General features: G+C 35.8%; 1 protein-coding gene and 1 pseudogene across 1 annotated transcript; both read left to right on the top strand.

The window, feature by feature from the left end:
- The first annotated feature begins 2958 nt into the window (after positions 1–2958).
- On the top strand, positions 2959–4409 carry LOC149217906 (glutamate dehydrogenase 1-like). The gene is made up of 5 exons (XM_089390405.1): positions 2959–3144; positions 3247–3321; positions 3422–3538; positions 3812–4062; positions 4278–4409. Exons 1-5 carry the CDS (start codon positions 2959–2961, stop codon positions 4360–4362), a joined length of 714 nt encoding a protein of 237 aa, XP_089246531.1. The 3' UTR covers positions 4363–4409.
- Positions 4410–4779: 370 nt separating this feature from the next.
- On the top strand, positions 4780–10911 carry LOC149217905 (NAC domain-containing protein 22 pseudogene; annotated as a pseudogene).
- Positions 10912–14054: the final 3143 nt, after the last annotated feature.

The following is a 14054-nucleotide window of genomic DNA, read 5'->3' as shown; positions in this document are numbered from 1 at the left end:
TAGGAAGAGAGGTGTTAGGCACATGGCCGTCATGTAGGGCCCACAAGGTGGATAAAAGTTTCGACTTTCATTTTTATTTTTATTGACATCGATTGATTTTCTTATTTTTATTTAAATTTGAAATTTCATGTTGCATTGTCGTTTCTTAGTTGAGAGCTGGTACAGTTGAGAGCTTACCAGGGTTCTGCCCCATTGATTCACTCTTCGCCTCTGTCAACGGATACGACTTAACGACCCTCTTCCGTCGCCCTTACTTGGGAAGTGAAGGAAATTTGCATAGATTTGGATATTTGCAGTGAATGCTCTTTAGTTTTTATGGTTCCCTTCTTCAAAGTAGCAAAAGAGGAAATTTTACTGTGATTTAGATGTTTTATCTCGTTGCAAAGTACAGGAAGTGAAAGAACATTCTTTTCTTTTCCTTTTTCTTTTGTGGCTATCTCGTATGTGAGATTTTATCTATTGGTTGCTAAACCTATTCTTACATTTCTACAGGAAAAAAGGCTTCTGAATAACATTCGCCAATATCAAACTTCATTGCAGAAATACATGGCACTGATGGACCTCGAGGTATTTCTATTGAAATATCCAAACTTTTATCGAAACCCGAGTATGGTCTGAGCATTTTTCTATTTCTCCTTTAAATGGTTTGAGCATTTTTCTGTTCTCCCTCCAATATCATCAGTAGTTTTGGTGTCAGTCCCTTGTGGGCCATCTTTGGCATGTGGTTATTATCTATGTTAATATGAAAACTATCTGTCTACTCTCATTCCTTTTCGAGAGATCAAGGTAATTGGCACCAAACTTTGGTTCTGGGTCTTTGTTTAGATATGGCATTTTCATCTATAATCTGGTTGGTGGGTGTCCCTAATTCTCTAATTTTCAGTAATGGGTCTTTGTGTTTTGAAGCGCATTAACTATCTGTCCCTTTATGTAACTGCAACTAACTGATTAAATCTCAATCATGATCACTTGCAAGTTCATTAAGATTAGTATGATTTAGATTATGTATGTTCAGCATTTTAATTTTTGAAAAAAATCTGGAATCCCAATCGGTGCCCTCAATGGTTCGACCATGTTTTTTGGGAGATAAGCTGCCTCCTAAAACCGTATTCGCATGTGGCGGCCTTTGCCCGTCCTCATGGTTTGAGTCTTTTTCTGGGTCTAGCATATGCTCTGCGGTGTCATTATCCCCCATTGCTTGTATTTTCAGAAAGTAGCATGGTAACCATTGATCATTTTGAGGTGAATTTTTGTCACTGTAATTCTAAGGTAGATTCATTTTGTGCGATTGATTGACGTAAGGTGCTAACAATTCTAAAAATTGCCACTATCTTCAATACTAAGATGATGTCCACAATTTTGATTAATATAACCTTCCTGAACGTTGATGCAAGTTAAATTAGGTTAGCTTAACATAAAGGTCATGGAAGAAACCCCAAGTCAAATTTATGTTGGGGTAGTGGTAGGATGAATGGTGAGGAAACCGATTGCTCTGTGTAGTTCAACAGTATTGGGGTATAGAGATCTGTTATTTTCCAATTCTGGGGTGAACATAAAGCAAGAAGAGGGTTTGCTAGCCTTTAACAGTGCTGAGAACATTGTTCAGATGTAGTGTATTTAAAACCAGCATGTGAAGAAATATGGATGCATTTTAGGGTATACATGAAATTTGAATGCTGCTCAAACCACGAGTTAACTCTATGGCCTGGACTCTATCTGATATCTTTGGTTTACTCGTCTCTCATAAGATCAAGGGAATTTGCAATTCATCTAAATCCATGGTCTTCATTGGGCATAAAATATTTCTTCTTTAGCTCTGTAGGAGTGGGTTTGATCTGGTAGTTCATGGCTATATGTGCCACTGCCAATTGGTAGTTACAGGACTCCGATTGCTGTATCAGTTGCAGATGAAACATAGCATAAACAATAGTTGAAATGGTTTGGCTGAGGAGCTCAAGCTTAATGTGTTTCCTTTGGTTCATATCTTCTCTAAATATCCCTTTCAGAACGAACTTTTCAACTTTGTAGTTGAATTTCTTATCTATTAGTGCGTGGTCTTAACAAATTATCCATAGAAATTTAGATCTTAGTTCTGTATTGTGGGTACATTTGTTGTGGTTGAGGTCCATATACAGTAGTCCATGTAAGTGTTGCAACTCATCGATTGAACTTCTGATCCCTCAGTGTGATAAGTACAATCATAAGCTATACTTGCCGGGATGCTACACCCTTCTTTTGTTAACACATAGAATCTGTCCTTTCTTTCATTAACTGAAGAGATTTGTATTATGTGAATTGCATTCTCCATCTCTCTGTTTTTTATTGCTTGAAATTCTGGACTCTACATCTCCTATCAAGGAATTTTTTGTTGTTTCATCTTAGCTCATTTTCTTGCTTTTGGCATTTTTAGGGTTTTTAAAGGGATTATTTTGATTGATTTTCTCATTTGTAAACTGGACCTCAGGTTGAGTGCACCATTCCTAAAGATGATGGAACTTTAGCCTCATATGTAGGCTTTAGGGTGCAACATGACAATGCACAGGGACCCATGAAGGGAGGGATACGCTACCATCCAGAGGTGAGTTTATGATCGCTGATATGTAGTAACTGCTAACGATTGGCAATATCTGCATGCAAGATCTTTTATGTCCTATTAAGGCAACTACATCTATGGTTGAGTTACTTGATGTTACATCTATCTCTAGTTTGATGTTTTGGAAACATATATGGCTGTGTGTGCACTGAAATTGCTATAATGGAAACCTAATATGGCTTTCTTCTTGTTTAATATCGAGCAATATGGGAAGTATAAAGCACAGGGAAAATTATGAATCTTACTTCCTTTTTAAGTTAGTAGTACTTTGAGCTATTAACATAACCCTTTTTGCAATTCACCCAGTTTGCAACAATCATTTCAGAGAATGCTATAAATAATCTATTTATGCCTTAGCACAACTAATGACATGGAAGACTGCTGTAGCTAACATACCATATGGGGGAGCAAAGGGCGGTATTGGTTGCGACCCACGGAGTTTAAGTTTCAGTGAGTTAGAAAGGCTTACTCGTGTCTTTACTCAGAAGATCCATGATTTGATTGGAGTCCACATAGATGTTCCAACACCTGACATGGGAACTAATTCACAGGTCTTTTCCATGATTCCTATTCAAAGAGTTAGATTTATTAGCTCCAAGATTTAATACATATTTCTTCAATATCCACTATGCTTACATGGTTGATGTGAACAGACAATGGCCTGGATATTAGACGAGTATTCAAAATTCCACGGATACTCACCTGCAATTGTTACTGGAAAACCTATTGTAAGTATATAAATCTTTATTCCAAAAGACCTCACCAACCTCTTGAGTGTATAATTTACATAGCTTTTTGATGTTAGAAAGATTCTTTTGTGATGGATAGGATCTAGGTGGATCCCTTGGCAGGGATGCTGCAACTGGTAGAGGTGTTATGTTTGCAACAGAAGCTTTATTAGCTGAGTATGGTAAAAGCATCTCAGGTCAACGTTTTGTAATCCAGGTAGATTGTTTTTCTCTTCAGCCTTTACTGTGAATGTAAGTCTAGCCGCATAAAAAAAACACCATCTTGCTTGCCTTTCTTTGAATTTACTAGTTGCACTAATTGCATCAAAGAAACTCATTACCATGCTTTTGCTTTACTCAAAGGATATCTATGGACACTAAATGAAATGAAATTGGCTGCATAAATATGGCAATAACATCAATTCGATGGGATTGGAACCATTACAGACTGAAATACATTCTTGAACCAAAACCTCTCTGACCTTTTCAGGGTTTTGGAAATGTTGGTTCCTGGGCAGCTGAACTTATCCATGAAAAGGGTGGAAAGATTGTAGCAGTTAGTGACATTTCAGGAGCTATAAAGAACAGCAATGGCCTTGACATTCCAGCTTTAATGAAGCACACAAAGACTAATGGTGTTGTTAAAGGATTTGAAGCAGCAGATTCAATTGATCCCAAAACTCTCTTGCTTGAAGACTGTGACGTGCTCATCCCTGCTGCTTTAGGTGGTGTTCTGAATAGGTCAGTATCCATCCAATTTAAGTTTCACAAGACCATCTGGCATTTAGAAGTTGACAGGGATTTGAAAGTACTTTTTAATTCAATTGACAAAACACTGCATTGCATAGGCTACTTTGTTGAGATTTAGTTTTGATACATATATTCCATAATCACTGTTATTGCAAAGTTGGAGATGCTAATTTAGTAATTTGATTGCTACTGCGTACTGGTCACAGGGAGAATGCTAGTGAAGTAAAGGCCAAATTTATTATAGAGGCAACCAATCATCCCACAGATCCAGAAGCTGACGAGGTGAATTAGACAATCAGTTGAAGTTGTAGAGGTTTTGGAGTAATTTGACTTCTCTCAGGCGCACACAAAGACGAAGGCAAGCTCCTAAAGCTACTTCTGAGAAGGGCAGGGCAAATCAATGAGGATTCAAGCAATAATTTCTATGTGGAGTTCATGGGACCTCGACACAGTAAGTTAGAATTCCATTGCTTTTCTTGTTTTCTTTTGGGTTTATTAGAGACCTAGATTCTATTAGTTATAATAGGAAATACCCCACGCCAGGGAAAATAATTTAGTAAATTAGGTTACATTGTATTGAAGCTAGAATGAACTGAGAGTTAACTGTTTTCTTTTTTTCTCGAATTATTCTAGGTGACAAGCTGAGCTACTTCAGGAAAAAATTACATTGCTAAAGTTTTACATGGATTCAACCCTATCCTCTGCTTAATGTACGATGCACACGAGCTTCTGTACAATTTGTCAGGTATGCATTAAAGGCCAATGTTTAAAAAGTTGTGAAGACAAGATTTCTTTAATCAAGAACATTTCTTTAATCCGGATATGAAATTAGACCTAAGTGTTTTTTGTTGCTAGCTGGTTAGATCTGTGTGTTGAAACACATTGGCTTGTTACTCATCAATATGAGCTTAGAGATTGTGATATCATGCAAATATTCTATACCCATATGTCTTACCTATGAACTCTATTGATTCGGGATAAAGAGTGGTAAGTAATCTGATATCCATACTTGATTAGTCAGATAAGCATTAGATTAGTGCTATTCCCATTGCTTAGACCATTGCTGTTGTTGCATATTCCTGGGTTTCCTGTGTTCGATCACAACTCTTAGTTATAATAGGAAATACCCCACGCCAGGGAAAATAATTTAGTAAATTAGGTTACATTGTATTGAAGCTAGAATGAACTGAGAGTTAACTGTTTTCTTTTTCTCTCGAATTATTCTAGGTGACAAGCTGAGCTACTTCAGGAAAAAATTACATTGCTAAAGTTTTACATGGATTCAACCCTATCCTCTGCTTAACGTACGATGCACACGAGCTTCTGTACAATTTGTCAGGTATGCATTAAAGGCCAACGTTTAAAAAGTTGTGAAGACAAGATTTCTTTAATCAAGAACATTTCTTTAATCCGGATATGAAATTAGACCTAAGTGTTTTTTGTTGCTAGCTCGTTACATCTGTGTGTTGAAACACATTGGCTTGTTACTCATCAATATGAGCTTAGAGATTGTGATATCATGCAAATATTCTATACCCATACGTCTTACCTATGATCTCTATTGATTCGGGATAAAGAGTGGTAAGTAATCTGATATCCATACTTGATTAGTCAGTCTTCCAACTATGTGTCCTAGACTTGAAACTAAACAGTGAATTCTCAACCATGGTGTCTTGTCACTAGATAAAAAAGAGAATGCTCAACAACCGAAACCAATAGCAAGGTCCCTTGAGAAATGAAGATCAAAACAGAGAGACTTCCTGACAGACTTTCTATGCCACCTAATTTCGCATTTACTACTGCCGCCACATGCATCATCCCATATGCCATTTGCTCCCCATGTCAGATCGCTCACTTAACGTAACGTTTTCGTTTTATGCCCATCATTAAATACTGGCCTGCTCCAATCTGATCTTCAAGTATTTCAGCTCCATTCCAAATCAATCCGTATATGTACTTATTCCTGCACCTAGATATTGACATAGATCTCCTGTCTAGCCAATTGTTTATTAGAATAGCTTGGACCCAATCTACCACCAAGATTGCCCGATGTCAAATACATCACCTAATTTCGCATTTACTTCTGCCGCCACATACATCATTTCATATGCCATTTGCTCCCCATGTCATATCGATCACTTAATTGCACCGATTGCTCACTTAACATAAGCTTTTCGTTTTATGCCGACCATTAAATACTGCCCTCCTCCATCCGAGCTTCAAGTATTTTAGCTCCATTCACACTTAAAACCAGCTTACAAACACGTTCAACTTTTTTATAAATTGGCCTCTTCTGCACCTGTATATTCACATACATCTTCCCACTTCACATAACATGGAATCCATTAGCATAAGCCAACTTACTCAACTCGCAGCATTGTTTCTCTTAGCACTTGTTCTCATGGCTCTTCTGATTATTGACATCGTAAAAGTCGAAAGACAAAGAAAAAAGAAACCAAAAAAACAATAACATCTCTTTTGCATTATTTTACGCATTGTTTTATTTCCCCGCTTCCTTCTCTGTTACAGGTGTACAACGGATGCTTCAAATATGCATTTGAGTCAGCCATGGTGGTGCAACTCGCATTTTTTATGCTTCTATCGTCTCTGCTCAGATGCCGGACTAATGTCCTAATTGTTAGCATTCGTGCTTGTCTTGTATTCTTCACATGTTACAGTCTGTCATAAGAAATGCGTATTTTCAAGGTCAAATGTAAGCTTCACGGCGGTTTTCATGTTACTCGTGTCTTGAATTTTCTATTGCAGTTGTGTGATTTTGGGCTAGCAACATAAACTGGTGTATCTTGAATTGATGATGATTCTCTGCAAGTTAGTTATTCAATAATGTTCAGATCTTTAGTATATAGTGCTCATGTAACTATTTCTATTGTAGTTGTGTGATTTTGGGCCCCGCGATTTATGTATTACTGAAACTTGCTCATGTGACTATTTCTATTGCAGTTGTGTGATTTTGGGCTAGCAACATAAACTCGTACATTGTTTTGAAATAACTGGTGCATTTTATATTATTCGACAGCCCTCTATGTCTGGCAGCTATGTCTGGTGCTTATGTATGGCTGCACTGGCTCTGTAAGGCTATGACTGGCTGTGTCTGGCTGTACTCAGGCGTATGACCCTCAAAAGGTGAATTGCATATAACAAGTCTCGGAAGCTAAACGGGCTAGATAGAACTATGTGCCTGTGTCTGGCTGTATGGCTATGTTCTCGAAATCTAAATGGGCTAGATAGAACTATGTGCAGGGACTAGCTGCTTCACAGCCTTCCTTGTTTTGCTTGCACCCGAACTCCAAATACATGCTTCCTCACACCCTTCAATGGAAAAAAGGAAACCTAGCTTCGATTTTGAAGGTTAAAACCCCCGGAAACATAAATATTCTTTTCTTTTCACCTTTACATCTGGAAGATTATTTGAAAGATTCACCTCTAAGATACAATCCACAGCCTCAAAATTAAAAGAAGATAAATGCAACGATTTTTATTTCTTCTTTTTTCCTTTTTCGTCGGTTGGGAAAAAGTTTAGACCTCGAATCTTACTGAAAAGATAGATTTGCCTCTTGGCACCTTTCTTCCTCCCATACCGGGGCCCCAGCGTGAAGAAGGCTTGCAGAGACGGTTGCAGTAATTATTCTTCACTTTACAAACTTTTTGCCGCATACTTTTCCAGATACTCGATTTCGGAGGACACAGGCCAAGATACACACTTTATACATGCCAAAAGATCTGATTCTACCAACGCATTCAAGTTTTGGAACTTGAGAACATGGATCTACGTGGCCTAGAAGCCTGTGAAAACCCGTGAAGTCTTGTGCGAGCAGGGGCGAGCACGACCCCTCGTAGATATTGTTTGGAAGCGATTAACCCTTGATTTCTCTCAGCGCTATCCTAGGATGCCCGACGAAATGAATCATGATACTCTAAGTCTATCAGGCTATCACATCGAATCTAGCTATCAGATCGAATCTAGTTAGACCGAATTGTAACTAACTAGTACCAGTTTTTAATCTGATGGCAGAGACTATTTCCATCGTCTAACACTTAAATCACCTAAATCAAAAGCACATAAAGGGACAGGTGGGAGGAGAGTTATTCCCAGAAGGAAATGTCTTATGATGTAAATATGAAGAGTAATGAAACTTATGTAGAATTTTTTTTTTTTTTTTTTACATTATATAAATAAACAGAAGAAAATTTGACCCTCTTAAAATGGATAACCAAAAATTATTTATTTTAGATATGTTTATTTAAGAAGATTAATTTCTTGAATTCTTGATATACTTGAGGAAGAAATTATAGAAGCTATAGGTAAATAAAACAAAAATTCAACAAAGTTAAAGAAATAAATGCTTATGAGGAAGAAATGCTCGCAAGATTCTAAAAACTAATTGTTTGGACTAATTTAATTATGTTAATTGAAATGGAAGTCTTCTTGTATAGTTGTTGGACCCAAAGAAAACTATAGAAAGGTGAAGGGAAAAGAACAAGGTCAAATTAAAAAATTAACAAGAAAAAAATTATGATTGATGGAATTGGAATTGAAAATAGAGGGAAAAAAAGGGTTATAGAAAAAGTCAAAAAAAGTATAAGTCAGATTAAGAATAATAAAACTAAAAATTTAAAAAAAAAAATATTGAAATTTTAAGCTATTTTCCTCAAAATTTATCATCTTATAGAAAAAAAAAACTATAATTCATGAAAATGGAAAAAAAAAAATCGAATGGTTAAATAAAAAATAAATAAATAAAGAAAACAAAAAATTAATAACTAATAGAAAAATGGAAATTACTAAGCAACACCCATAATAACACCTATAATAAGACTTCAACCAATAACTTTACAAATAAATAAATTTAAATAATAATAAAAAATAGAAAAAAATGAATTCTTAATTATAAATTATAGATAAATATAACTTAATTAAACTAAAAAAACAATAAATACACAAAAAATAAAAAACTAATAAAATATTATATTGTTGAATGCCATCACCAAAAATTAAGAAATATGATTAACTAATGTTGTTTATATTAACATATATACATTTAATATATATGTTTTATTTTTTATTAATATATATAATTTTGGAATTGTATTGCGACTTTCTGGAGTTTCAGGTGTCCAATAGAAAAAATTGTTGTGAAATCTTGATTTGTGTTATTTAAACTAGTTTTTTGATTGTATATATGGATTCAATACTATGAAAAACCCTTATGGCACTTCTATTGTGCAGGGGTTACCCCGCAAACTTGTGGCGATATTTTAGAGAAATTAAATAGGGAAAATCCACCTAAAAAGCTTCCAAAAAGTAGCACTAAAGACAACTCCTATAACTTTTTATAATTAAATTATTAAAATATGTTTTTAATATAATAAACTATAATTGAAACAATAGGGAAAAAAATAAAAAATAAAAAATAAAAAATAGTAACTTATAGAAATGAAAGTTACTAAACAACTCAGACTTCAACCAATCATCTTACAAATAAATAAATTTAAATAATAATAAAAAATAAATGTTAAACTATGGATAAACCACATAATTTTTTTGTGAGAAACAAATTAATAGCGAATCAAAAACAAAAATGAATACCTATAACAATAAAAAAGACCATATATATAAAGACAGAAAATCACTATCATAAAATTAAGTTAAATAATTTTTATCACAATTTTTACAAATTTAATTTATTTCAAATTTATTTTTATTCATAACCAAATAACTCATTTTTATTAAAAAATAATAAATATCTTTTTTTGTAAACTTGATAAAACTCTTCTTTTCGTGGTTTTACATGTTCATTATTCACCCAACTACGAGGAGGGTCCCACAAAATTTGAATCAAGAATTCATTTCCATACCCATTACCACTCTACCTACACCAAACAAAATAAATAAATAAATATCATTCTGCCAAATGTTTACATCGTTATAGTTTTATATTCTAAAATTAAAAGATTAAATTTAAAGTTATTTTTACAAGTGTTTCAACTTCTTAATGAATTCATCAATAACATCAAATTTTATACTTGAAATTTTCTAGTTTCCTATGAACTAACCAAATTTATTTACGCACTAAGAGTACGGTTTCAATGGTTTAAAGCTGTATTTTGTAATTTTGCTTTTCAATGGTTTAAAGCTGTCTTTCGTAATGTCTGTGGAGCTTTCCTCACATTCATTGTCGAATAGAGAAAAATGTGTCAAGGAGAGTGAAGCACTGGAAATCGGGTTTGAAGCAAGTCAAAGCCTGCAGACCGAAATTGTGTTGCAGGTTTGGCTAGTGATGCTCGGGAAAGGCAATGGTTCTTCTTCGTTCCAAGAGATACCAGGAAATTCCCTCGGCCAAGCAGATTGACGAAGTCGGGTTACTGGAAAGCCACCGGTTCAGACAGAGCGGTTCGCAACGAGCTGCTTCAGTGCATCGGCGTTAAGAAAACTCTTGTATTTTATAAAGGAAGGGCCCCGCTTGGACAAAGGACGGAGTGGATCATGAACGAGTATAGGATGCCAGATTTGGGCTCGCCTCCACCCAAGGTGATCTAATACTTTTTTTAATAATGTGTTATTTATAGATGGGCACAATACACACGAAAATCGCAGCACCCAAAGAAATGAAGCACATTGCTTTTCTTGTACAAAGTTTCTGAATGATTGTAAGTTGGCATGTGCAGAAGAATGTGGATCTGGTGTTATGCCGAATCTACAGAAAGTCTGCTTCTCAGAAGCCTGATCGCGTTGAGAAAGAAAAACTGGTTGTTTCAGCTGGTCATGAATATCAAGACAACTGTCTTTCAGTCACCCTTAATGGCAGCTTGTACCAATGAAATTAAATGATGGAGACCGAGTTTCTTCATGTGGAGAATGGAGAGGGAGTATGTTGTTCTGTTGTAAGTAAAATAGATAATGTAGATAGTACGTTTCAGTGGGTAGAATTAATGATGTTTTGTGAAGAATCTATGGTATTGAAGATGCCTAAAGCCTGCAAATAACTGCAGTTGAAGTTGCCCGTCGTGGATGGACTGACTTTTTGGCCGCTGATGGCTACTCCATATGCTCTTCTGTATACCTTATCCACATTTTATAATTCTAAAGTGATGAGTACTGTACTTTCATTCTGATTTGATTAGGGTTTGTACCTTCCCCAGGCTCAAGAATGAAGAAGAAACCAACGGTCATCAAATCCATTATTAAAAAAAAAAAAAATCAAACATGGATATGGATATGAAGTCCTAAAATATAAGGATTGAATATTAAACCTAGGAATGCATTTTATTTCATTATTCTCTTTTCCTTTCAGATAAAATTAAGTTTTGAATGGAGTTGTCCAGATTACTCATTCTGATTGCCCCAAGGCTTTTCGTGCCTTTTCATTAATCTGTGGCATTGCCATATCCATTGACCATCCTGACCGATTCTCGCTGATATTCAAGTATTTTGGCAATTTTTCTTTAACGGGTTTCGAAGAGGCCTAGTAGACAAAGTGCTTGCCTTCATTGGTTTGATATCAGTATAAAAGGGATTTGTGATTTCCAAGGCATTTGCGTTTTCCCAACCGTAAAAACCATCATTGTCAATCTATTTTTATTTTATGACTGTCAGGACGAAAAGGAGAAATTATTTTACTGAACACTAAAGAAACGTAAATGTTTGCATTAAAGGGAGAAAATTCCATATTAAAATATTTTTCCCGTAAAAAACGTAAATGTTTGCATTAAAGGGAGAAAATTCCATATTAAAATATTTTTCCGGTAAAAAATGATGAGGTTTTCAATTTTTATATTTAAATAATATTAATTTTTTATTCGGCCTGGAGTATGCCGTAAAACTGCTTCTGCTTGGCTAAGAGCTCGTCTTCCTCGGACGTAAGGAAACAGGTTAACGGCCCAAGACCCAGAGGCATTTGGCAGGAGTGAGAGTCTGCTCCCGATTACGGACCACCAGCCTGCCAGAGCCTGCTCCCGATTACGGACCACCAGCAGGGTTATGCCAGGTGGCGTGGTTTTCCTATTTAACAGTGATGAGTCAAACCCAGCATTCGCGGATAGCAGAGATGGCTGTCCTCACTGTTGGTTTGACACCTGAGTTGATAGGTTTTACCACCTTCGGAAAAAAAAAAAAAATATTAATTTTTTATTTAAAAATATAATTTAGTTAATTTTGTGAATAATTTTTTTATTTAAAAAATACATATTTTTAAAAATATATATAATTTTTGAAAATGTAAATGGTTAACTATGAAATATATTAAAAAAATGAATTTGTCTCCGAATGGAAGAGATAAGGTAATTCTATATGAAATAATTAATAATCATTTTTTTTTTTTTTAATTTCTAGGTGGGATGTTACATGCTTGGTGATTTGGTTGCTTTAGTGGTTTGTGTTGCAAATATATGAAAACATCAATTTTTGAAAAAACACATGTCATACATATATCTTTATCTTTGACATTATTTTTCTATAAGCTAGACAAATCTGTTGTCCATAAAACTACATACCCATATATTGTTGACTCTGCATATTATATATACACTAAATTTAATACAATTTTTTCTTGACATATATCAAAATCTTAAAATACACCCCTCGTCTAGTTTTTCTATAATTTTTTAGGGCCTTAACTAAAGTGGTTGGGGATAAATTTTCTAAGATGGCTATATTGGTAGCCTATAAGAAGAGTATCACAATAGAGGACACTGCCAAACTCTTCTCTGAATGAGTATGGGTATGTTTTGGGATCCTACGGATCATTATATCAGTTTGAGAGAGAAGGTTTCTGAGCACATGCTCGTCAAGCCTCTGGACACTATTGGACACCAAGCTCACCAAGTCGACTACCTTCCATCTCTAGATTGATGGCTAGACGAAGGTCGTCAATATGATGATTGTGCACATACTCCACAAGTACAAGTCCAAGCATCCTTGAACTTGGGATGAGAGTCTTCCATATGTGAATCACAGTAACAAAATAGATATCCATAGCTCATCTGGTCACAGTTTGTTTCAAGTGGGTCTAGGATTTCAACCATTGTGTCTAATTGATGTTTCCATGCCTCAGACGACTACACAAACATAATCAAAACATGTATCACCCGAGGTGGATAAAGCGACTAGATTTACTGAACGCATCCAATACATCCGCCAGCAGGTTCATAACATTGTGGAGAAGTCAAATGGCAAGTACAAGCAACAACATGATCAACATCGGGTGCCACATAAGTTTTAGGTGGGTGACAAAGTCTAGTTGCATTTTAAGAAAGAATTCCTTATTGGAGACCATTGGAAGCTCAAACCACTCTGATATGGTCCTTACACCATTACCAAGGTTGTGGGAGACAATTCTTTTGAGCTCAACATTCCCCCTTTCCTTGGTTTGCACCAATCTTCAATGTGGACTGCCTTCGACCATACTTCCCACCATTACTGGACACATCAAACATTGTAGAACAACTCAAACCAATAGAGTTAGATCCAGACTGCATCGAAAAGGCCACAACTAATTGGATTATGGACACACAGGTTAAGAACGCTCGCCAGGAGAAGATCCAACTATATCGGGTTGTTAAAGCTGGGCAACCCCTGGACCAAGGCAAGTGGCTCACCAAGGCCCAGGTTCAACAGAAATTTCCTCACCTCATGGAGGCTCTACATGTAATGGGGACCATTGATTCCTAAGGGGGGAGGAATGATCTAGGTGGATATTGGTGGCCACCCACCTATTCCACCTAGACCTCTAGTCAGTTTCAATTATTTCCTTGTTTATTTCAGCATTTACTATTTTTAGCAATTTTTCGGGTCTTGAACTTCCGGAGCAGTTTGACCCCCTAAATGGTGTTTTCTTTTTAGTTCTGTGTAGTACTGAGAGAGACCTTTCCAACAAGGTATCATGCGCACCAAACGGAGATAATATGAGCAAACTACGGCCCCAAGAAGTTGGTTGCCCAACTGACCCCAACCAAGGCCATAAACG

Source organism: Pinus tabuliformis, chromosome 1_1, assembly GCF_031772625.1.
Source record: "Pinus tabuliformis cultivar Carrire ecotype Pingquan chromosome 1_1, CPIR1, whole genome shotgun sequence".
In the NCBI taxonomy this organism is placed as follows: Eukaryota; Viridiplantae; Streptophyta; class Pinopsida; order Pinales; family Pinaceae; genus Pinus; species Pinus tabuliformis.
This window is presented reverse-complemented; position numbering and strand designations above follow the sequence as displayed.

Excerpts from the sequence above, each read along its gene's own strand:
- LOC149217906 (XM_089390405.1), top strand. The coding sequence starts at position 2,959 with ATGACATGGAAGACTGCTGTAGCTAACATACCATATGGGGGAGCAAAG. Across the intron at positions 3,145-3,246 it reads ACATGGGAACTAATTCACAG|ACAATGGCCTGGATATTAGA; the intron begins GTCTTTTCCATG and ends TGATGTGAACAG. Across the intron at positions 3,539-3,811 it reads GTCAACGTTTTGTAATCCAG|GGTTTTGGAAATGTTGGTTC; the intron begins GTAGATTGTTTT and ends TGACCTTTTCAG.